This window comes from Falco peregrinus, chromosome 6 (genome assembly GCF_023634155.1).
Source record: "Falco peregrinus isolate bFalPer1 chromosome 6, bFalPer1.pri, whole genome shotgun sequence".
Taxonomy (NCBI): domain Eukaryota; kingdom Metazoa; phylum Chordata; class Aves; order Falconiformes; family Falconidae; genus Falco; species Falco peregrinus.
Window position 1 is genome coordinate 1,479,797 of NC_073726.1, and position 25,268 is coordinate 1,505,064.

General features: G+C 42.1%; 1 protein-coding gene across 5 annotated transcripts in view; it reads left to right on the forward strand.

The window, feature by feature from the left end:
• The first annotated feature begins 1,447 nt into the window (after window positions 1–1,447).
• The window catches only part of PIK3CG (phosphatidylinositol-4,5-bisphosphate 3-kinase catalytic subunit gamma), a 35,931-nt gene continuing 12,110 nt past the window's right edge, over window positions 1,448–25,268 (forward strand). For 2 of the 5 annotated variants that reach the window (XM_027793773.2, XM_055807548.1), the window contains exons 1-7: window positions 6,692–7,211; window positions 7,928–9,943; window positions 14,233–14,298; window positions 14,402–14,627; window positions 18,523–18,626; window positions 20,953–21,099; window positions 22,279–22,369. In XM_027793773.2, the coding sequence (XP_027649574.1) occupies window positions 7,194–7,211; window positions 7,928–9,943; window positions 14,233–14,298; window positions 14,402–14,627; window positions 18,523–18,626; window positions 20,953–21,099; window positions 22,279–22,369 (2,668 nt within the window). In that variant the 5' untranslated portion in view covers window positions 6,692–7,193. The other 3 variants (XM_055807547.1, XM_005242326.4, XM_027793772.2) reach the window with 3 other exon arrangements.

The window sequence follows — 25,268 nt, forward strand, 5'->3', positions numbered from 1 at the left end:
TTAGTATTTGTAAAAAGGGGAACTAGAGGCCAGTAGAGTTATGATTTCCTATAGCCACAGTTCCTTGTAACGTATATTCATTTTGAAATTCTGTGTTTATACAACAGTTTCTAAATAACTTTCTGCTTCAGGCTGATATTATGATTCTTAATGTCACACAAATGATTTTTTAAGTCAAAAGAACCCTACTGCTATAATGACAATTATCCAGCTCTTTATAATAGCATCTTTATGTGTAACACGCCAGTTATTTCCTCCTGATGTCTTATTTCTATGGAAGTTAATAATGTGTACCTAGAAAAATCACATTCATTTATACAGTCTTTGTGGCAACCTGTGGTCAGCCTATGAGTCCTGTAAAGCTCTCCCTGAAGGCGTAACCTCGCCTGGCTTTCAGGGCGAGTGTGCAGGCTGCGTGCTGTACAGGGTCAGCCTGTGAATCTCATTGCAAAACCCGGGTCAAAACAGGTCTCAGCACAGTCATAGAAGGAGTTTTGCTGTTCATTCCAAAAAGGAGCTGCAGAGATACAAACATTCGGCTTTGTTCAGAGCCAAACAGCCAGCAGCCAGGGTGGGGAAAGAGTGGTGGTGGGGGGAGTTGTGTGTTTGAATTGGATGTGAACGGTTATGCCTGGGCTGCATTTGGAGTCCTGGCACTGCAAGGCTGGTGAATTAATCCTGCCGTAGGCAGCCCTGGCAAGGCCTTAGCTGGAGTACTACTGTGTCCAGTCTCGTGCCCTGCCTTCCAAAAGCAACATGGCCCATTTGGCAAGGACCCGGAGGCAGGAATTGCAAGAGGTTTAAAGAACATGACCTAAAAGGACAGAGCCAGGATTGCCCAGTCTGGGGTTGGGAAAATGGTAGGAAAACAAGAATACAGCACCCTCAAATAAAAAGTAGCGGGGGGGTGGGGGGTGAGACAAGTAAGAGGCTCAACCTGTAGCAGGCATTTAATCAGACAGTGTGAGTATCTCTCCGGAGGAGGCCACTGTGCTCCAGAGCAGAATGCCACCCCTGGGGGAGTTGAGGGCAACTTAGACAAACCAGCCCAGCCCTCGCCGGAGGAGCCGCCGTCAGCCGCGGGCCGGGCCGCTCGGGCTGGCACTGGCCCCACCGGTGGCCGCTCCGCAGCAGCCGGCCGAGGCGCGGGCCGGCCCTTGGGGCGACGAACCCCTCTTTGAAGCCGCCTCGAGCGAGGCTTTGCTGCCTGTGCTGACCGCCGGACGCGTCCTGCGTGCCTTGTGCTGGCGATTAAACCCCGCTCAGGCAGCGGCGGTTCACCCTACCGGCGGGGACACCCGCACTGCGGCCGATGTGGCCGTACCGGGCCAGCGGACCCCGCACCACGGCTGGGCTGCCCGCTGCCTCCAGGCGGCAACGCCGGGCACCGCGCTCCGCGGACCCGCAGAGCGTCCCGGCCCAGCGCCGGCCCCTTCCCCCGAGCCCCCGCCTCGCCCGGGGGAAGGGGCCCGGGCCCGGCCCCGGCAGCCGGCTCGGCGGGCCGCGGCTCGGGCCGGTGGCAGCGGCGGGGGCCGGGGCCCGGCGCCCCGGGGCCGCGGCGGGGCAGGGCGGCGGCGCCTGAGCGGGGCGGGGAGGCCCCACAGCCGGTTCCCTCTTTGCCCGGCGTGTGATTGGCGGCGGCTCCGGAGCTGCCTACCGCCGGCCATGGAGCCTCCCCTCCGGCCCCCGGCCCGCTCCGCTTCCTGCTGAGGAAAACACCTGTCCGGAGCCGGGGCCGCGGCCGCGCCGCTGCGGTGAGTAGCTCCGTCCCGGGCGCCGGCGGGGGCGGCCTGCGGACCCTGCCCCCGGCCAGCGCTGCCCGAGGCCCGGGCTCGCAGGTGGCGGCGGGGGCGCAGGGCCGGGGCGGCGCGGCCCGGCTCCCCGCGGTGGCGGTGGGCAGCCCCGCCCGGCCGGCTCCCCGCGGCTCCCGGCTGCCTCGCCGGGCTGGGCGCGGCTCGCCCTCATGCGGAGCCGCTGCTGCTCCCGCGGGCGCTGCGGGGCGGCGCGGCCCGGCCGCCATCTCGGGGCGGCGGGCGGGCGGGGCGGGTGCGGCCTCAGGGCCCGGCCGGCGGGGCCGGGTGAGGCAGGCGGCCTCGGCCCGCTGCTCCCCGCCGCGCCGAGGCTGCCGGGCTGGGCGCAAGCGGAGCGCTTGGGCCAGAGCCCCCTTCCAGCCGGGCAGGTGTGACTGCCCGCGGTCAGCCCGCAGCGGCCGCTGCAGCCCCCACCGCCGCGCCCTGGGCTGCCCGGCCTTGGCTCCAAGCGGCCCGGCTCCCCGCGCACAGCCAGGCCCGAGCAGGAGTTACAGGTGTGGTGCGGAACCTGCCGAGGGAACTGCTGGAGTGCCGGATAACACGGTGCAAAGCGAAGGAGCATGCTAGACAGCCGTAACAGTTCCCACGGGTCTTACGATCCATGAGTCATCTCTGCTACAGCGCGGGTTTTAAACAACAACTGTGTTTCCTTATCCAACAAATAATAACCTCTTGTGACTATCCAGTACGTGTAGACTGTAAAACCTTCCCCCACCACAAATCACCTGAAATAACAGCCGAGGGCATTTGGGAGCTGGTGTCGGTCACAGCTGCCATCTACCCGCCTTGAGCTCTGCAAAGTGTTGGGCTGAAGGCAGATGGCCCAGTCACTTGTGTCACTCTGGCTAACCAGAGCTTTGCCAAAATCCTTACCCAAGTTTTCGGAATCAGCTAGAAGTCACTGTTCGTTCCAGGAGTGCCCCCCAATAGGTATCTCTTGCAGAAACCAAAATATTCAATGGTCTGTAGTGAAGGGGGGGGGGGGCTGAAAGTATTGCAGCCGTAACAGGCATCTGATTGACTCGACAACCTCCTGACCAAGATGTTGTGCTTTATCTGCTGATTTGTGTACTTTTTGATTAAGAATGTGACTGTATTATCTATGAAGTTTACTAGCTAATGGGAACCTGCTCTGATTTAATTCCCATGAGAGCTACTAGTTGCTGGAGAAGTCCACAAAAGAATCAAGCAAAGTGGGTTTGGCAGTTGTGTTCATGCTTAGGGTATCTTGCCTATGTAGTTCAGCACTGGATCATCGCAGATGTAGGGAAGATACACTGTACTCCTACCCAGCAAACGCAAAGCAGTCCTCTGCTACAAGACAGTGCTGGCGAGTAGATACGGTATGCTGCTTGGAAAACTTCAGGTCATGTACGGTCATTTTCGTTCTGGTTCTTTTTCTAATTTATCTTTAAACTTTGTGAATATTAACGCATTATTATGTTTGCATAATGTGTGCATGAGGTGAGACTTACTCCAACAGAAGTGCCTGCTTTCTTGCAGGTTATATTGTCTGGGAAAAAGTTCACACTAAAGTGAAAAGAATAATTGTAAAATAAGGTTTTCGCATAGTGGATTAAGGCAGAAGCAGGAACTAGTATAGAATAAGCATTAAAATAACCAATGAAGAATAAGTAACTGGTAAAACTCTTAACACAGTCCCAACAAAGCAGTGAAGCTTGACAGATAATCTGGAATTTTTTTGTAGCAGAATATGCAAAGTAATTAATGATAGTAACACATTGTCTCTTTAAAGCATCTAACAGCCAGTGTTTTCAAATCATTTAACAAGTTTACTCATGAATTTATCTCCTAATCCTGCTGTGAATTATGTTTCAGTCTCGGTTACCGTAAACTGCGCTGGCTCCATTCCCTTCCCTTCTCTTCCCTCCCCTGCCAAACCACTTCTGGCAGTGATGAGTCAGATCAAGGAACTGATCCAGCTGAAAATTAACCAAATTTTGTGGTTGTTCTTGTTATGATCAGTTTGCTGACCTGAGTGATGTGATAGGAATACGACTGAAGACAAAGGCAAGTCTGTTTGCTTGTCTTAGCTACCTTTTACAGGCCCACCTCCTCCTGCTCTATTGCATCCCATCAGGATTCGTGGACCAGTGGTACCACAGTTCTAATACAGGGAAATTCGGGGTTGATGAGGCCTATCAGAATTATAAATTTAAAAGAGTGATTTTTTAAAATTTTGTGGTGGTGTTGTTGCAGTAGGCATATAGAAGTGTCAATACTCTTTAAGCAATGCTTAGGCATGACAAAGGTTTCAGGAAGTTCTTTTAAATGATTTTCCATTATAAACATCAAAGTTTTCTGATGCATATCCATGAGAAAATACTGTCTTGTCATGGCTACACATGGATTAGTAGAAAACAGATACAATTTGGTGTCACCCTCTGAATGAGGACACTTTTATGTCTGTCATTGCAGAGACTGATTAGAGACAGTCATCCCTCCAAGAATTGGCTTTTAAAGGGTCAGAGCTGAACTGGAGATGGAGACTGGACTGGACTGGATTGGCCTAGACATGACAGGTCACAGCCCAAATGAATGTGGGAGAAGAGACAGTCTTGTATGGGCGGTTACACAAGTGTCATACATTTTGCATTGTATCTGCTGCAATTTGAGGGGGAATATCTGAACCTTTCACAATATTGCTCTACCTGTCTTTTTAAGTGGATAAGTGTGTCAAACAATTACATTTCTTGAGCAATGTACAGTTTTCTGCTGTCTGAGGTAGCGTTGCTGCCTTTGATTGTCTTGATAGTCTTGGTCAATGGGGTAGCGCTAGAATAGCTTAGCAGGAGATGGAATATTTGAGTATATGTGTTTGAAAAATTGATCTTTACGTGTATAGCATATGGTGGCAAGATGAGGGTATTTTAAATCAGTATGCTTTCTTAGCTCTGGCAAAACCCAATGAAATTGGCCCAGGTTTACTTAATAGGGTCAGCACAACTTCTAGAATGAGGGATATTTGCAAAAAAATCTATGTAGCCTGTTGGTGTGACCCCCCCACCCCCCCTTACTGCTAGTTACTTATGTTTAATTGAAAAATAAGCAACATGTTTTAGAGATTATACTTCAGAAGACAGATTCTGAAAAAGCCTTGCAAAGGTAAGCTCTCCAAAGTCAAGAAATTTGAAAACACAGGTTTTGAAAAATAAATTTTCCCCTTCAGCATTACTCCTTTTCCTACCCCTCCAGCTCCTTTTCCTTTTTATGTGAAACTGTCTGCTTCCATCTTCTCCGTCATCTTGGGCACTGCCATGAAGGTTGCAGGTGCTCAAGTTTTCCAGCAACTGAGTGCTTTTTTCAGATGAGAGGACGTCCAGAGGGTAAAGTGGTGTCTAGTGCTGAGATGCCCCAGAGACTGGCTGATGAATGCTGACAGGCTGCACATATGCAGAGGATGAGTGTTGGAGATGTCTTGGGCAAGATGGGTAGATTTCGTGGCAGTGACAAAATGTTTGGGGCAACTTCACCAGTGCCTTGCGAAGTTCCAAATCCTGGCTCTAAAAGATAGAGGGAGCTAAGACTGAGTATGTTTTCCTCAAACTCACTTCCTGAAAAAAAGAACCTCTAAAAAGAAGTCAGTCTTAGCTGAGAAGCAAGATGATGCTCTGATAAAGAAAAGCTACATCTATGGTGGAGGGTATTCTCTGGGGTTTTTTTTAACTTTGGCAAAATCTGAAAATTTCAGAGGTTGTAAGCAGCATATTGGAGGCAGGTAAGAGACTCAGATTTTTTTTTTTTGCCAATACAGAGAGCCCTTTTTTTTTTCCCCCTCCTTTTTAATAAGAAAGGTGCCTTACAAGATAGGAAGCATGCATATGTTAAAAAAAAAACCAAACAACAAAACAAATACATCACCATTTCACTGTTGCTAAAAGACTTCTCAGTTGTTTCAGATTTTTTTTTCTCAAAAATCTTAATTTTTGTAGGCTATGTACTGCTGTAGGATATGTTACTGCTCTTCAAAATGGTCAGTGTTTCACTGGAAAAGTCATAAAGAAAAGGGATACAATTAGAGGATTTTCTGTCTTTTCTTTCTGATTTGTACATGTTTTCCAATTTTTTCCTGTGGGGATTTTTTTTAGTAAAGGAACAGCTCTTCAGGTTGTAGTTAACCACAAGGATTAGGGTTTAAAGGCCATAGTTTAAATTCTTCCCAAATTTTAAAATATCATATTTAGTGGATTTCACTGTGTGTTTTTAATCATAAATGAGTGAGTTGAAAATATTAGGAGGAAGATGACCTGGCAGTTCTATTGCTGAGTTTACCCTGCAAGATACCTTGGCAGTACAGAGACTGGCTTTAAAAACTCGCAGGGGTTTAAGTTGGGAGACCTCAAAGGGCTATCAACATGAAAACAAAAATAAGGAAACATTGCGGATTTAATTGTCTTTTATCTACTATTTTTATTTAACTCTTTTATAAAGTAGTTAGGCTCTCCAAAATATACTGTTTTTAAAATGTTTTATTTGGATTCATTAGATTTATTGCCTGGGTTATTCTTAGGTGTTTTTAAAAGGCTTTAAGCATGTCTTCTGTGCATGTGTGTTAAAATTAAATCGGTGTACTGTTAGTGTATTTTTAATGTTGTAACAGGAAAAGCATTCTGACCTTTTTTTAAATGAGCAATCATATGTATAATCAACTTGGTTAAAACTTCCTTCCTGGTAAGTGCAGCACTTCCTTTGCATCTGGATATGAAGGCGAGCAAGAAAAGCAGAACAACTTAAACAAAGAATTTCTTTTTTTGTGAATGATCTTCCTTTAAAAATATAGGAAATTCAGCTATAAAACAAATGAATCTTCTTCAGCAATTCAGCCTTTATTTTATAAGCAGGTAATATTTCTTTGTTCTTTGTCAGTTATAGAGGTGGTGCGTCCATAGTTGTTGCTTTCCGGAACTTGAAAAAAGAATTTTAGTTAGCATGCTATGTTGTTTCAGTTTAACCTTTTACATTTTCATCTTATTATTTTGTTATCTGCTAAGGCATTGGTATATTTGATTTAGTTTTTCCAGCAGTTAAGAGAAAGATTTTGTGTATAAAAAGCGTTGTCTGGAAAAGTTCAGTGTGTTTCTGTAACTTAGCTTGTGCAACCATGCTCGGTCAGTGCTGCCTTCCTCTTCCAAGCTTTCAGTGAATAATTACCACTTTAACATTGTTCAGTGAGGATTAACTGTAACAGTATTTTTTGTTTACTGAAAGCTGATAAGGTAGGCCATTCTTGTTCGATGTTGTTTTACAGGTGTTCTAGGTGTGATTTGGTTTATAGAGTAATAAATCAGCATCAGCTTGGGAGGTTTTTTTCTTCGGTAACAAACTATTTGTTTATACTTGAAGTATTTACTTTAAAAATGGATGGATGTTATCAGTCTGGTGAGTTGATTTAGTTTAAATAAGCACATTATGCATACTAGGCTTGAATTTAGAGGCGTGTTAAATACCTGTCTTCAGAAGTAGTCCCTGACTTTTGAATCCTAAGGGCTTTTTTTGGTGTAAGTCTTATTCCTCATCGCTAAAAAGAGAGGCAGAGGAAAGTGGGAGTAGGCTCACCTCTGTCCAGCCTGCAAACAAATTGCTTGATGTTTTGCTTTCCTGGAGCTTGGTAGGGCCACTTTCTGCTCGTAGACAGTAGCATGGCTTTTGATTTCTATGAAAATACACTTATGTTAATATCAGCAGCATCAAAACAGAGGAGGCAGCAGAATAATCAGTGCTTGAGCAATAGAAGCAAGAACAGATCATTATGGAGGAAATACAGAGTCAGACTGCTTATCCTTGGTGAAATCTGGGAAGGCTGTTTAAGAGCTCTGTTTTAATTATTAAATCACTGGAGGGTTGGTGTTTTGTTGTTGGGTTTTTTTGGGGGTTTTTTGTTTTTTTTTTTAATATTTGGTATTGAATTGAATATATTACATCTGAGGTGGTTTATGTAAGTCAAGTATTTGTGACCAGAAAATCAGGGGAAATATAAAAAGCATATATATAGCAGGATTCTGACTGGCCTGTGATTTTAATTAAGAAGATTTAAAAAAGAAGAGTAAAGAAAAATGTAAATGAGAAACTAATCAAGTATTTGTATGTTTTGCTAGATTTCTTCTGGCATGGAGTTGGGGGATTATGAACAGCCTGTTGTTATGAGAGAGGAAAACAAACGAAGGAGAAGAAGAATGAAACCTCATTGTACATCGAGTAGTTTGTCATCAATGGAACTGATATCCATTGAATTCATTTTACCTACAAGCAACAAACATACTAAAGTACCGGAAATGATGTTACTTGAAATAGCTGGCAACTGTACAGTCGAGCAAATGAAAGCACAGATTTGGATGCGTGCAATAGAGATGAGTCAAACCACAGACTTCTACCATGCGTTCACCCCAGATCAATTTATTCTGCAGTACCAGAAGAAAGGGCAGTGGTATGAAATTTATGATAAACATCAAGTATTACAGACCTTGGACTGCATACTGTACTGGAAAGTACTACAGAAAAAGGTAGGCAAGATCTATGTTGTCCAGAAACAGAAACCATCAGAAGAAGTTCAGGAATTTCAGCGGCAACTTAACAATTTAATTGGTTATGACGTCACTGATGTAAGCAATGTGCATGATGATGAACTAGAATTTACCCGTCGCAGATTAGTCACTCCACGAATGATAGAGGTAGCCTGTAGAGATCCTAAATTGTATGCAATGCACCCATGGACTACATCTAAGCCACTCCCAGAATATTTATTTAAAAAGATCACTAATAATAACATTTTCATAAACATACATAGAGGAACAACTAGCCAAAAAATTAAAGTGTCGATAGATGACACTCCAGATACGATTCTCCACAGCTTTTTCACAAAAATGGCAAAGAAAAAGTCTTTGATGGACATTCCTGAAGATCATAGCGAACTGGATTTTGTTCTCAGGATTTGTGGCAGAGATGAGTACATTACTGGAGAGACACCAATCAAAGATTTTCACTGGATAAGACAGTGCCTTAAGAATGGGGAAGAAATCCACCTCGTCTTAGACAACCCCCCTGACCCGAGTGAGGATGAGGTTCAGAAGGAGGAGTGGCCCTTGGTGGATGACTGTACAGGAGTTACAGGTTATCACGAACAGTTGACTATAGATGGAAAAGATCATGAGAGAGTCTTCACTATCTCTTTGTGGGATTGTAATAGGAAATTTAGGGTGAAAATAATTGGCATTGATATTCCAGTTTTACCGAGAAATACTGATCTTACTGTGTTTGTGGAGGCTAACATTCAACATGGGCAGCAGCTCCTTTCACAGAGGAGGACTTCATCAAAGCCTTTTACTGAGGAGGTTCTGTGGAATATTTGGTTGGAGTTTGATATCAAAATCAAAGATTTGCCTAAAGGAGCACTCCTGAATCTTCAGATATACTGCGGCAAAGCACAGGGACTGTCCACAAAGACCAACCTTCAGTCACATGAGTCCCCCAACTCTGATTCCAAATGCAAAACTCAGCTTCTCTATTATGTAAATCTTTTGTTGATAGATCACCGTTTCTTGCTACGCAGTGGGGAGTATGTGCTCCACATGTGGAAAATTCCAGGCAAGGGAGAAGAACAAGGAAGTATCAATGCAGACAAACTCACATCAGCAACTAACCCAGATAAAGAAAACTCAATGGCTATCTCTATTGTGCTGGACAAATATTGTCACCCAATTGCCTTGCCCAAGCACAGGATAACATCAGACTCCCAGGGCGACAGGACACGAGCTGAAATGCCCAACCAGCTTCGCAAGCAACTTGAAGAGATCATAGCAACTGACCCACTTAATCCACTTTCTCCTGAGGACAAAGAACTGTTGTGGCACTTTAGATATGAAAGCATAAAGCACCCCAAGGCATATCCTAAGCTGCTTAGCTCTGTGAAATGGGGACAACAAGAAATCGTGGCCAAAACATACCAGTTGCTAGCTAAGAAGGAGGTTTGGGATCAAAGCACTTTAGATGTTGGACTCACAATGCAACTTCTAGACTGTAACTTTTCGGATGAAAACGTCCGAGCAATGGCAGTTCAGAAACTAGAAAGTTTAGAAGATGATGATGTTCTTCATTATCTTTTACAGCTTGTGCAGGTAAGGTGTATTTGCATGCTTGAACTCTGCCTTCTGGGAATGTTTGCATGACCCCATCATCATTCCCCTGTTGGTAACACTAGTTAGTAATCCCTGGTTTTGAAGTCTCCGGCATTTAGTCAAAGCAGTGGTAGTAACCAAATTAACCCAAAACACACTTTCTACATTTCACCTTTTGCCTGTGTTGTTATTTTTATGTTACTGTAGGCTTGTGTCTTACAGTTCATATCTTGCATTTACAGTAGTACGTTTTTCTGGAAATTGTCAACACTAGCACAGTTATGATGGGAGCAAAGCCTAACTGTGCTGTCTCTAATTCTGTTCTTATCAGGTCTGAATCACACAGCATTGAAGAATTTTTGACCAGCTGTAGCAATATTTAGAAAGAGTTTAGACAGAAAGAAAGTAAAAGCAGATGTTGACATGGGCAAAGCCTGAAGATCAACCTGGGGTTGGGTTTTAGGTCAAGAATAACTGTGTAGTTACACAGCATGTTGCAGTGACTTCAGTCTTTTACTTATAAGGGCACCAGATTTAACTAGAAACTTCTAAAAAATTTTAAAAAGTAAATAAATTGTTGCTAGGACCCCATAGTAAGATTAATTCATTCTGGGAAGTTGGGTGAAAAATTGTGGTTTTAAAGACAGTGAATCACCACTGTATCGATTTGAAGCGTTTATATCAGTTATACAAGAAAATCGGTTTGTTTGCTTTTTTGCAACACAGTGCTAGAGCTGGGCAGCCTGTCAGCGGTAAAGTTGTGTCTGATGGCTGATGAAAGGTGTAGCCCTGCAGTTCTTCCTGGTAAATGCATCCCCTGAAGCAAGGCAGCACCGCAGGCTTCCCAGCACCTGGCAGGGCACTGGTTCCTGAGGAAAGGCTGTTGCCCTGCAGAGCAGGAAACACTTTTTCAGAGAATCAGAGGACAAAATTGGCATTCAAAATTAAAAAAAAAAAGAAAAAAAAAAGGAACTGCTGCAGTCAGGGAAACTGCGGGATTGGGCTTTTAATTTCTGTGGGTTCAGAGAGAGCCCGGGTTCCCAGGAAAATGAAGTTAGTATTTCAGATTTTGCTGCACATCAGTAGTGCTTTAAACAAAGCCTTCTTAGTCTTGTCTTTGCTTGTCTGAAGATTAGGCTCCCCAGGCAGAATTTATGCACTTCTGCATTAACCAAGGGAGTTGCTACGGTTACCTCATTGGGCCTCCCACGTAGCTACTGCTATATATATGCTTGGCTTGTGAGCTTTTGCTGTCTACATGTGGCTCAGCAATTTTATTCGCTTTTATATCCAAATTAGGAGTTTGGGATGGTGATTCGTTGATATCAAAGTGCCTGAGAGAATGGGGGAAATACTAGGGTTTCTACCATTTGTTTTTGAAATTATTTGTTTTCAGGAAATACAGATCTGGAGAGTTTTAAAAATAAATCTCTCTAACAGTAATTTAACTTACTGTAGCATAAAATCATAGTAGCTTAACTTCATTTTTAGTAAGACATGTAGTAAGAAATAAAAAGATTGCCATCCCCCAAAAGGAAAAAAAATACTAGATCCCAGCTTTTACCTCTCTGCTCCTTCCTTGCTTTCCTTCCTTGGCTAACAACAGAGCATGGGCCATCAGCATCCTGCAGGAAATTTATTGGTACCACAGTGTATTTGAAAATCCAAATTTTTGGGAGAATGGATGTCAGCCATTCCTGTGCTCTAATGGACACATCTGAGATGCCTCTTCTGCAAACAATCATCACTTTTCATGTGCATGCCTTCATGAAAGCTTTATGGCTTATTTCACTCTGCAAAGGATATTCCCGTTTTACCTCCCATTCGAGTTAGAAATCAAACAAACATTTTATTTCCCCCCACATTTATCCCAAATGGAAGCAGCCATGCCATAAATAAACCTATTGAGTTTTCTATAAAGATCTGTTGTTCTCTGTGCAGTTGATAAAACATGGATAGGATAGTTAAAGTACAGCACAATCCATTTTAAACCAAACACCAACGACTGTACTGGTTGTATATGGCAGTGAGTAAAGCTCTTCTGCTGAATTGACAAGAAAAGGTATGTGCAGGGACCTGATGGAGTGCCAGCGAATGGGTTTTAATGGGTAGCTTTTATTATTGCTCTTCAAATGCTGATATTTGACTTTGTGGGGCAATAAGAAGAAGAAAAAAAGAAAAATGTGATTGACTTTTAAAATAATTATATCTAAAACTTAAGCATAATAAGGATGCGCATAATAATTTTTTCTAATACTATGTTAAAATACATTTGCTACCTTTAATCTAATGAGGTTTTGTTCTGAAGCAATGGCCGGTTGCTTGGCTGTATTTCATTCTTAAATTGTTTTTCAGGGATATACACCAAGAACATTCAGTAAAGTATATACCAGAATTAGTTTTTTACTAGGCTTTCTTGGAACTGTAAGCAGATCTGTTTGAATTTATGTAATAATTATTGCTTTTGAGTGCCTTATTGCAGTGAAAAATAACTTTTATTAAAAACGCCTTGTATCTCATAATGCCGTACACAAAGTAAAAGGGTCTATATATTTTAAAATCAGTTTACGTTTATGAGTTCTCATTATCTTTCCTAAATAAGATGGTGTTGCTTGGGGAGATAAAGCAGTATTGCAGAGATGGTCAAGACAGTTCTTGCAGAATTAAGGAACTGTAGAAGGGCAAGTTTGGTGCTTGGCTTTCTTGTCTGTCTGTTCGCCAGCAGCTGGAAAGAACAAGTCTTTGTAACATTTTTGTAAGTTGGTTCATTCTAGAAATTTGGCTGTAAAAGCTTGGGTTGTGGGGTTTTTTTCCTTTTTTTTTTTTTCTTTTTTTTTTCTGTTGAATAAACCCATAGGACAATTTACTATTTCAGAAATAGTGTTGATATTTTAATAATAAAAACTACAACTGTGTGCTGCAGTACTTGTAAGAGTTTATAAAACCCTATCATGAGTTTGATGAATTTAGTAGACCTCTGCTGATGGCTCGGTTGCTTCTTTGCAAGCTGCAGACCAAAGTGATCTTGAAAGAGCCATTATATTCTGTTGAAGAACTATCGCTAGAAGTTTGCATACTTTGTTGCTTCTGAAAGCTGAGCATACTACATGCACCCAGCTCTCTGCACATCCCTTTGTTTTCCCTTAATCTTTCTAGTGCCTCTTCCTGGTGCTCTGTTTCCAGAACCTGAAGCCATTCACCAGCCCCCTCAGTCCACAACAGGAATTTTGTGACTGTTCCAGAGACTGTATGCTTCTTATTTCTCTTTTCTTGCCATGAGATATACATGCATACTTTTTTTCCTGCCATTAATCTTAATAGAAATCTTTTATAAACTTAAGTCCCTCAAGCAACAGGGAAGAAGCTGCTGGAAAAAACACTTGAAGTGGACAAGTTCCCTGGTACAGCCCAGTACCTAGAAGTATGATAATTCTTTGGCAGACCAATTCGCTTGGTTATTGGGGTGGGGGAGAGAATAACAGCAAAAAAAGTCCAATCCTGGCACTTAAAAAAAGTTGTTGACTTTTTGTTTCCACCCTTTTTTGGTGCTAGCTTGGAAATATCTGTGAGCTTGGGTGGAGGGGAGCGGCTGTTGGAAGAGAAAAAACATATCTGTGCTCACAAGTCATTAAAAAAGCTCCGGTGAAGTTTTCTTCTTAATTGTACTCCATTAATACAGGATGTGTATCAGAGCCTTTATTCTGTTTTGTCATTCAGTGAGGGGCTAAAGGCCAGATTAGGTGCTCCAAAATACTGCTCCAGTATCCCATGCTTGCTGCGGAAGCCAGCAGTGAACCCTAGCACCCCAGTCCCAAAGTGGTGGATAAATAAAAAAACCCAGTGCTTTATTATTGAAAATTTGTATTAAAAGAGTGATTACAAATACATGATTTCATTTGCCAGTAGTCTTTTTAAGCCTTCACAGTGTCAGTCAGACCACAGACTGTTTTCTGATCTTGTTGGTTTTTGCTGTGCCCTGAGAATGATGCTGCTTTGTTCACATGCCTTCATATGCTCGGATCAGTCTCGCTGGTTAGCAACTCTCTGCACTGCTTTATTTGTCATTAATAATATACCTGAAAATAACCTGTTGCAAAGAAAAAGTGCTTCTTGAATCAGACACAAAGAAGCTTTGCTTTGTTTTTTTCGACTTTGTTTCCTCAAAAGACCTGCTTTGTTACACATTTTCTACTCCTGCTGCAGTGTTCTCTAGATGTCAGTGGTAAAGTGTAAGTGCAATGGGATCATAAATGTGTTAGTAACATGTCTTCTATGCTTGTATTACTTAGGCTGTGAAATTTGAGCCATATCATGACAGCGCATTAGCCAGATTTCTGCTAAAACGTGGTTTGAGAGTAAGTACTTCAAAATGCAGCCAACTTGCGCTGAAGTTATGGCATTATTAAAACCCTTTGTCAAGAAATGTGTGCTGATTGTAGTATTTTTCTTTACCTCTAGAACAAAAGAATTGGTCACTTCTTGTTTTGGTTCTTAAGAAGTGAGATTGCCCAGTCCATGCATTACCAGCAGAGGTTTGCAGTCATCCTAGAAGCCTATCTTAGGGGCTGTGGAAAAGCAATGCTACACGATTTCATGAAGCAGGTCCAAGTAATCGAATTGCTGCATAAAGTCACAATGGAGATAAAATCAGTTTCTGCAGAGAAGTATGATGTCACTTCTCAAGGTATTTGCTAACAGGCATTTCTTTGTTTGTAATAATACTGCTTTTTCTCTTTAGGTGTAAAAATCTAGGCAGCAAATTGCACTGTTTATTTAGAAAATTAATGGATAAATTACTGTCAAAGGGCATCATTATTACTTCTTTTAAAATGCCAATGTAATAAGTTATTAGTGATTGAACCAATAATACACTGTTTGCTCATTCCACCCCAAAAGGAGAAGTATATCAATGTTATAGACACCCAGTACTTCCCCATGCGTTGGCTTATCTTCTTGAACCTCACGCCATAAAACTGGAAACAGCTAAGTTCTTGTACATAACCCTTAGCTGACTGCCAGCACTGAAGAAAGAAACAACCCGGGACACAAATATTAATGGAAAATAAAGAGGAAAAGTGACACTTGCCAAGAAACACGGCCTTGCCTAAGCAGTCACTAAAAGACTTTTGGCAAGAGGACTCGGGAGGAGTCCAGTACAGCCTCTGCTATGCCGCAAAAGTAGCTGGTGGATCAGCATATCGTTGGGGCTTTGCGATATGCTGAATAGGAGTCCTGCGAGACACAGATGTGGTATTGTTTTTTCTAGTTTTTGGAAGCCACAGTAAGGTTATGCAATGTCTGTTTACCTCTGGGTTTTGCCTGCCTTTATTTTTTCCCCCCACACTTCCTTAAAAGCTTGTTTGTCATCATTCCTGTTAGTTGCTTGATGTTGGGGGTAAATACGAGAAGACATATGACAATATTCAAATTTTAAAAGCTGCAGAGAGACCAGCTCTTCCTGCATGTTCAGCCTGGTATGTTCCAGCCCAGGAAATCCTTGGTTTGGAAAGCCTTTCCACTCTGGTTATGCAGAAGTGGCTGTGGTGGTGTTTAAAAAAATATTGGAGGAAATACGCATTTATTCTTCAATATATAATGTAATACCAGTTAACATTACCACATAGTATGAGTTAGGGGTCTTACTGAACCCCCATATAAAATATTCTTTCTAAACAACTTTCTAAAATTTATCTTAAAATGCTATATTATCTAAGTGTATTTGGTCAGAATCCTGTATTTTGGAAAGAAACTTTACAGCCTTGCAGATGGACATGTCCGTAACAGCAGTGGTTTCCATAATACATTATCTTTGAGAGGTATGTGGGCAAAGAAGAAAAGTTTCAAGGAAAAGCAATCACATTAACACCCACCAGGTTTTGAAGTTAAAGAATCTTTGCATGTAACGTACAGCAGAACATTGAAAGATGACTTATATAATTGTCATTTTCACTGAATAAGGCTTCCTGAAACTGTGGAGTGTCCTACTAATGCTATATCTAATTTAATTTATTCTCAGATTATTGAGGATATGATTTTTCCTACAGGCACTCTGTACTTCTGACATTTTAAAAAATGTATATCCTAAAATTTCTTCTTTATTACATTTTTTCCTCCCTATCATTTCTAATGTTTGTCGTTGTTTATGTTTTCAGTCTGAATGTTTTGGACTGTTTCACTTCATTCTGCTATGCAGCCTCATCTAATTCTTGTATATATTTCTCTTCCTCCAGTATTTGTGGATTTTTTAAAAGAATACATTCTTTCCTGTTAGGTCCATACTAGTCCAGTAGTAATAATGCTGTCAAACTTTCTTTCGCTTTCCATGCAATCTCTTTGCTTATGTTTGAACACAGAGAGTAGTCTTAAATAAATCCTTAAGATCTTAATGTTACATAGGTTTATCTGCTTTCATCACCACTCTGTTAGACACATTCTTGGGAGACAAATCATCTATGCAACTGTTTCTTCTCTTGAAATGCATAGCACTTTGTTCTTAAGCCAGATCAACTTGAAAATTGTTTTAGCAAGCGCCTTCACTTGTGTTTTAAAATCAGCTAATTCCTAATCTTTACTAGCTTCAATTGGTTGGCATACAATTTTCAAATTACATTATATTACAATGAGGAGACTTACTGAAATAAAGCTGGATTTGTCTAGGAATTCAATAGTAACATTTTAGAAAGCTGTTTTGTAACCCAAGTTACTACAACCTAGGTTTTTTTTGGGTTTGGTTTGTTTGGGGGTGGGTGGGTTAGTTTTTGGGTTTTTTTAAGATGGCTGATTATAAAGTCCACTCACTAGCTCCTATATATTGCTGTCAGATTTATTTATGTTTTACCAGAAATGATACCACATTAGTCACCTGGCACTGCTGGGTAGTTCTTTTCTAAAAGCCTTTAGAATAGATGTAACATTTGTGGTTTGAGTTCTCAGGTAATCCCTTTGGCTTGACTTTTTTAAATTGATAGCAGCTTTTGAAATGTCTTCATTTTCTGGACATAAGACAGCAATATGTGCTCACAGCCCAGAAAGCCAAACATATCCTGGGCTGCATCAAAAGCAGCGTGGCCAGCAGGGTGAGGGAGGTGACTCTCCCCCTCTACTCCACTCTGGTGAGAGCCCCCCTGCAGAGCTGCATCCAGCTCTGGAGTCCTGGACAAAGGAAAGACATGGACCTGTTGTAGCAAATCCAGAGAAGGCCACAAAAATGATCAGAGGGATGGAACATCTCTCCTGCGAGGAAAGGCTGAGAGAGTTGGGGTTGTTCAGCCTGGAGAAGAGAAGGCTCTGCGGAGCTGGGCAGACTTTGTAGTAGGACCTGCAGTGTTAGGACAATAGGTAATGGTTCTAAACTAAAGGAGGGTAGATTTAGACTAAATACAAGGAAGAAATTTTTTACAGTCAGGGTGGTAAAACACTGGAACAGGTTGCCCAGAGGGATGGTAGATGCCCATCCCTGGGAGCACTCAAGGTCAGGTTGGACGGGGCTCTGAGCAACCTGACCTAGCTGAAGGTGTCCCTGCTCATTGCAGGGGGATTGGGCTAGATGAGTTTTAAAGGTCACTTCCAACCCCAACCATTCTATGACTGTATGATTTTAGAATTTTGTATATTAAGATATCTAGGTCCATTTCCTATTACAAATTTTTTGCTCTTTAATTTTTATCTCCAAAATTACTTGAACATGTATATGCAGCCTCTGCTGTGTGGCTGCAGTTTCTTTTAGACCAGTGTACAAGTCTTTGTTGATGAACAAAGTGCATCATATGTAGTTTGATGCATACTGTTCTAAGCTGAAGATTTAGAAGCTTGAGGTTCTGAGTGAAAAGATTCAGTTCATATATGAACATTAAAATTCTTGTTTTTATAAATATACAACATTTTTTCTTCTTACTGGAATGTGAGATTAACAAGGCTGCACTGTGAAACTAGTTTTAGGAGGACAGGAAATTCAGTATCTCCATAGTTGGAGGCCTTATAAATGAAATATAATTGAATCCAAGAATTCAAAAGCCAGGAGTCTATCTGCAAGAGCAATAAGATGTGTCAAAATAATACTGGAAAATGCAAGGTGCTTTTAAATGCTTCCTTCTGAGCCTTTGGTGGATAGATCATCATCTCCTTGGCTGGAAAGGAAAAAGGGCAAAATATTTTTTAGTGTGTTATACTGTGTTTTGTTTTGTTGTTTAAACAAAAGGTGACATTTTAATGTAATCTCCTGAGTCTTCAGAAGAACACCAAGTGCTGTGCAGTGTTTCTAACACTTTGTAGAGGGCACATGACTTTGTGAGGTGCTTGAAGACTTTACTTTTAGGTATCTGAAACAGCCCTGGCCATTAATAGTGTAAGTTAAAAGAGTTTTCCTCCATTCCTCAAATCAGAAGATCCTTGAGGAGAACAATTTAAAAAGTAGCTTAACAGAGGAGGTTTTTAGCTAAATCATCATGGTTAACAAGTTTGGTTACCTGTAATGGTTGGACTTGGTGATCTTAAAGGTCTTTTCCAACCTATATGATTCTATGAGCTTTTTTTGCCTTCCAACTTTTGATTTCATTGTGTTGTCTTACTTGTAATTGCAGTTATTGCACAGCTGAGGCAAAAGCTTGAAAAACTACAGAGCAGCAAACTTCCAGAAAGTTTTAGAGTTCCATATGATCCTGGTTTAAGAGCAGGAGCCCTAGTGGTAAGTATATTCTGCGTTTCTACAAACCCTTTTGGAAAAAAATCTCCTACTTGCAAGTATGTGTCACTGGATAAAAAAACTTTGCTAATATGTCTAAAGGTCTTATTTTACTGAGACTATAATGACATTTCATGGTCTCAGAAAGTTTTTATTCCTAAAGCTATTAGTACTTTTCTGAATGTAATGACATGCCACCAGGCGCTAAAAAAAATGCAACTACCCATAAATTCCTAAACATTAAACAGCAGTTATGATTTTTCCATTCATTTAATCCAGGATTTAACCAGGTAACTGACACTTTTTTTACATTTAATACCTGTATCACTCTTTTATCTGACTTCAGGGGCTTTGGGATACTCAGTTTCTGTTCTTCCAGTTACTTTCTTTGTCTTGCCCTGATTTATATCTGTCATTAATGTTTAGGTCCAGACATCTTAGTAGCAAAAACGTCTACCTTATCTGTTTCTGATTTTTCAATATCTCTATGTTGCTTATGTTGCTTTTGTTGCTTTGATTAGAAAATACATTAAGATTTTGTTAGAAATACATTAAGAAACACTTGGCGTTTTCTGTGTTGCTGCCTCAAGTTTTGTGGTGAGATTGCAGTGGATAGTTTTGACTCAGAGTTAAAAATAAGATTAATAAATCAGCAGATGTGTTGTGAAAGGAATTGGCTCCTGCATCTGCTAGGCAATGTGATGTTTGGGTAAAGAAGCACACCTTGGGTTCACTTGATGTGCAGCAAGGAGCCTAAAAGAAAAGAATCCCTTGATTTTTTACCTTAGCAAAGGATGACAAACCATCCCACCTAAGGAACAGGTTGCTGAATATTAGGGTAGTCAGTTGGGTATTAGTTGTCTAGATCTGGCCATTTTTCTGTTACTTAAACCTGTGCCTTGACAGGCTATAAGCTAGTCTATCTTCAAGCTGAGAGAGTTAAACCCCTCCCAGCTTATCATGACAGAGGTGATGTCAGTACAGAAGTCAATTGAAACATTGTTTACTCAGAAATATAGAATTTGTGGCTTCTTAAATACCATTTTCTTGACTGTGTTTCTCTCTCTTTAGTCTTTTGTGTACAAAAATCATCAACTGCTTGATAGGAAGTAGATTTCAAAACAAAATAAAAGATCTTGCAGGATTTTCTAGTTTTCCTTCACTTAGGAAGTATTCAGCCCTACCAACACCTTCCTAGATGAAGGAAGCAGTAGATTTGCTATGGAAAGTAGTTATGTCCAAAAATAGATGGGTTAGAGCCTTTTTCTTTTTTTTCCAAACTATATAAACAAAAACATTTGATATAGCAAACTGCATTAGTAAGCTTTTGTTTCATCTTTATTCTAGCAAGTGCTACTTGTCCATAATCTTCAAACCCTGAAATTTGACTAGTCTAAACCAAATATTAGAAGCAAAATCAGTGTTTCTAGTAAGTTCAAAGATTTAACAACTTCTTTCCTTTTTAAAAATAAGGATAGTAAAAACTCTTTTGTTTTAAGCTTCAAGCTCAGAACTCCAATCTATGAAACATGAATATTCCAAAATACTTTTCTTTGATTTCATTGATTCTGTTGGCTCTCAAACACTAATGTGCAATTGCTTTTATTATTTTAGATGGCTTTGTTGTACACAGTAATGTTCAACAATGGGCCATGAATTCCAGAATAGAAAGTACTACATACTGCAGTTGTATTAGACATAATAAGTTGAGAAAACATTTGAAATAATGCAATTTCAGTAGTTTTAATGCTGAATTTCTCAAGATGAAAAATGTAATAAAACTAAACAGGGAATTACTTTTCTTATTTTATGAATGAGTATGTTAAATTAGTTTCACAAATGCCATTTTCCCCATGAATTTGAACGATTTGCTAAGGGAGTTGAATCAAGCAGTCTGGAATAACTGAAATTGCTGGAAGTCACAAGGGTGGATGATGTGGTAAATAGCATTGAACAATGTTTCAGTTTTGCAAAGCACCTGCCAGAGTGCTGTTGTGAGGGTACATATTTACCATTTTTTTTCAGAATCTCTTATTCCTGGTTTAAAAGTGTGGGGGTTTTTTATTCTGTCTGAAGCAGATTTCCAAGCTAAATCCAGTTTCAGAGAGTCAAGGCGTTTCCTTTATCATGAACAATGTTAAAAGTTGTGCAGGTTTAGTATGGCTTCATGTGGCAATTGAATACCGTTGCTTGCATGTGCTTTCAGTATGTTTCTTGTGGTATAACTGATTGGAAGTCAGTAAACTACTCTGTAGCTGGTGTGTGAAAAGCTTAGTTGTGTTGATGTTGGAGTACAATGGCTAGCAAGCAATAAATGTGTCTTTCACAGATAGAGAAATGTAAAGTAATGGCATCTAAGAAGAAGCCCCTCTGGCTCGAGTTTAAATGTGCAGATCCAACAGCTCTATCAAATGAAACCATAGGCATAATCTTCAAACACGGAGACGACCTACGTCAGGACATGCTTATTTTACAGGTATGGTAGCTAAAATGTATAAAATAAGTAACGTGAATATTTTAAAATCCTTTTACTTTTCAGAAGTGTGTATATGTTGTCTTTACTGTCCATATGAAATATGAGGATGTCTTTTGTTTTTTAAACTGTGTATAGCAAGGCTAACATAAAAACTGGATCTTCTTTCTTGTACTACAGTTTTTATGTTGTTGTGCTTTGGGTTAACCCTGCTGGGATGGGGAAAGAGGAAAGGAAGAGTAAAAGCAAGAAAACTTGTGAGTTGAGGTAAAAATTTTGTAAGAAAAGGAGAAGTGGAAGAAGAGAGAAAGCAAGCAAAACAAGTGATGCAAAGGTGGTCACTCACCACATCCCATGGGTAGGCCAATGCCCAGCCAGTTCTTGTGCAAAAGATGGTTAACCTACCTAACCCCCTTCCTCTCTGGTTTATTGTTGAGTATGACATTTTTCAACATGGAATATTTCTTTGGTTGGTTTGGGTCACCTACCTGGTTATGTCTTCAACCAACCTCTTGTGCACCCCTGGTCTATTCACAGTGGAGCAGTGAGAAACAGGCAGCCTAGATGCTCTGCAAACACTGTTCAGCAATAGCTGGAATATCAGCACATTACCAGCGTTGCTTTGGTCACCAGCCTAAACCACAGCACCGTGCGAGCTGCTCTGAAGAATATCTGAACGTCATCGCAGCCAGACCCAGTACATACTGTTACCCTGTTTTCCCCTGCCATGTGCCGTGCATACTTCACAATTTGGTGTTCTAAAGAATCTTCCTTAGTGCAATATGGCCTGTTTTTCTGATGAAGCATTTTTATCATTTATTTATACAATGAGTGAAGTTAACAAGTGAAAAAGAAATCAGCAGGTATCAGTGATTAGTCTGACCAGCTTTGACAAAGTTTGTTAGAACTTTGGGGGATACTTAGGGGAAAAAGCTGGACATACCTGTTAATGTACTCAATTTCAGCCCATGTAGAAACCATACAATATATTTATTAATACTTTATTAAAAGTATAGATTGCCTGGGCACAGGACAGATGAGAAAATACAAACCCTGGTTCTGTAACTGATAATCTTGAACAGCTGCATACTTTCTGTATTTATTTCTTAATCTGCAAGACAGACAAGTAAGTAATGTCCAAATAATTCGAAATATCTTAGCTTGTATGTTTGTTTTTACTAGATTCTTCGGATTATGGAATCCATTTGGGAAGCAGAATCCTTGGACCTCTGTTTGTTACCGTATGGTTGTATTTCTACAGGGAACAAAATAGGTACGTGATCACACTGCGATTATAACTACAGTATTTTGAATTTCTAGAAGTTGCATATAGGAAAACTTTTCTGGTATGCACTGCAGTCCTGTGATAAGTAGCAGTTCAGTATACTTTCTGTGAGCAGCCTTCAGTTGTCTCTTAGCGATGGTTTCTGCCCTTCCGATGATACTTCACGGCTGCGCTAGGTTAACTCAATGCAATTCCTGTGCAAGTCCAACTGTTCGGGTCCTGCTCCAAGTTGCTCTGTTGTTATGAAAAAGCGCTGAAAGTGACCTACTCAAGATGTGTTTTAATGTATTGATAAGAATAAAACAGAGAAAAGAGTTAAAATACCAAAACATTTGTTTTTTTCCTGACCTTCATACCCTATACTACACAGAAGCATTACTCAAGAGGATGCGCAGGCAGTATTTCTCAGTGGGCATTAGCTCCTGCAGTGCAGGTGAAATTTTCCAGAATTTGTGGTGGGAGAAATCGAGTAGTTGCTTACAAAGCTTCTGGAGAACCGATGCTGTGTAGATGTACCGTGTTGGGGCGTCAGGCGTGTGCGGCGGGCCGGGGCGGCCGCTATGCGCAGGTGCCCGCAGCCCCCCCCTGCCCGCCAGCCCGTGCCCGCCGGCTCCAAGGCGGCCCCGCCGCTGGGCCAGGCCGAGCCCTCAGCCGCGGCGGCGGCGCCCGCGGGGGGACAGATGGCGGCGGGGGGGAACCCCGGGCCGGGGCAGGGGGTGCCCGGAGGGGGCCGCGCCCCCGGGGGCGGGCAGCCCGCGCCGCGCCGCGCCGGAGCAGCTCCCGGCAGCGGGGAGCCCCGGCCGGGGCCGGGCCGCGGGCAGGGCCGGTGCCCCCGGGGGCGGGGGGCCCGGGCTGGAGCAGCCTGTGCCGGAGGGGCTGCGCCCCGCGGGAGGGCCCCGCGCAGGAGCGGCCCGGGCAGAGCCGCAGCCCCCCGCGGGAAGGGCTCCCGCTGGAGAAGGGCCTGCAGGAGCGGCTCCCGCCGGAGGGCCCGGGCTGGAGCCGGGCGGCGTGTGAGGAGCCGCCCCCGGAGGCGGCCGCGGCGGCAGAGGCGGCGGGGGACGGACCGGCCGCAGCCCCGGCCCCTCGGGGGAAGGAGGTGGAGAAACTCGGGAGTAAAGTTAAGCCCGGGAAGAAGGGAGGGGTGAGGAGAAGGTATTTTTAAGATTTGCTTTTACCTCTCATTATCCTCCTCCGATTTGATTTGGTATAAATTAATTTCCCCGAGCAGAACCTGTTCTGCCCACCGGTGAGTGATCTCTCCCCGTTCCTATCCCGACCCACTGGCCCCTGTGCCATGGGGCAGTGACAGAGCAGCCCGGTGGGCACCTGGCAGCCAGCCAGGGCCGACCCACCACAGCAGAGCAACCTGATCGGCTCTGCAAGACTCCAGTGACATCCAAAAATGCCAAACTGTTGCATAATTTATCCGTCCTGATGGCTCCAAACTGACTCTTGGTGGTTGGATTTTTATGTATTATGTACCCCAGCACGTCCACGTTGCAGAGTTTCCTGGTATCCAGATAATACAAAACTGGCCATAGAGTCAATTCTGCTGAGCAGTTCTGGAGCGATGGGCTCGAGAAAAGCCTCCTCAGTATAGAAAAATTGGCCATGCGCAAACGCAGCTATTGTGCCGAAAAAAAATGCTTTGGCTGGTATAAGCAGCATGTCAGTGAGACGGATTAGCAAATACAGCTCTGCCATTTACTTACAGCTTGAACATGTGTAAAAATTAGCAAGTTTGTTAATTCCTGTCATCTGTGTAGCTGGCAGTGTGAGAGTAATTGCATGGATTAGTAAAATAATGATATACTGTGTGTCTCCCGTGATGTCCAGCTTTTTAGTTCTTTTCTTTTTCAGCAATATATTTTGTTTTATGGATTGAACAATAATGAACTGAGTCCCAGTAAAATTAAGAACTCTTTGTAATATACATCTGTAATGTAATTCCTCTCTGAAATCCATTGCCACATAGAATTTTTATCATCCTTTTTTTTGACTTCAAGATATCTCAGCAATGTAGAAAACCCAAACTCGTTGATAGTGTGATACTTGGTAGTGTGGCACAAAAGAATTTCCTTTCTCCTAATGTAAGTGTTTTAAAATTATATAAATTGTATTGATAGAATTCTAATAGTAAAGGAAATGGAAAATTATATATAAAAATACTAACTAGATATAAGGAGGGTTGGTTTTCCCCCTCTCCTTTAGGTAACCTGATTTTTAGAGAGATTTTTAGGACTTAACTTTGTTTAAAATCATCTCAAGACAATATAATGTATCAAAACAATGGAGGAAGGTGGAGCAATTCTGCAGTCCTAGCATTCATATGTTGAAGTTACAGACTGCATTATTCTTTCATGAATTTTTAATTGACTCCCCATTCTTTTATGTCAAGGAATTAATTGTTTATTTTCCTATACACATGGGGGAGATGTAAGAATTGGGCATCTCTTCAGCACCACAGTAGGAGCATGGTTAATTACATAAAGACTCCAGTTTGCTGAGAATTACCTGCAGCCTAAATTAGTAATACCCAATGTGGGACACTTTGATGTAGAGCTTATGCTTGTTTGGAACAAAACCAAAGAGTAGTGGCATGCAAATGTTCTTTCACAGTATTCATATGTGGTTTTCTCCCAAGCTGTTTCTTCCCTCCCTCTTAACATTTCCATGGAATCTGGGGTAGTTTCTGTGGGTTGACACAAGGACGGTACCCCATTCTACGCTGAGCCCAGGGAAATAGCCTGGTGTTTTACACCTGGGGCTGGCATCCCCTCCTGTGTAGAGCTTAGTCTGCTGGAGACATCTGCATTCAGTGTAGTTTGCAGTTTTGGAAACCATCCGTCTTCTCTACTGCGCCACCAAATTGACCTCTGTAGGAGCA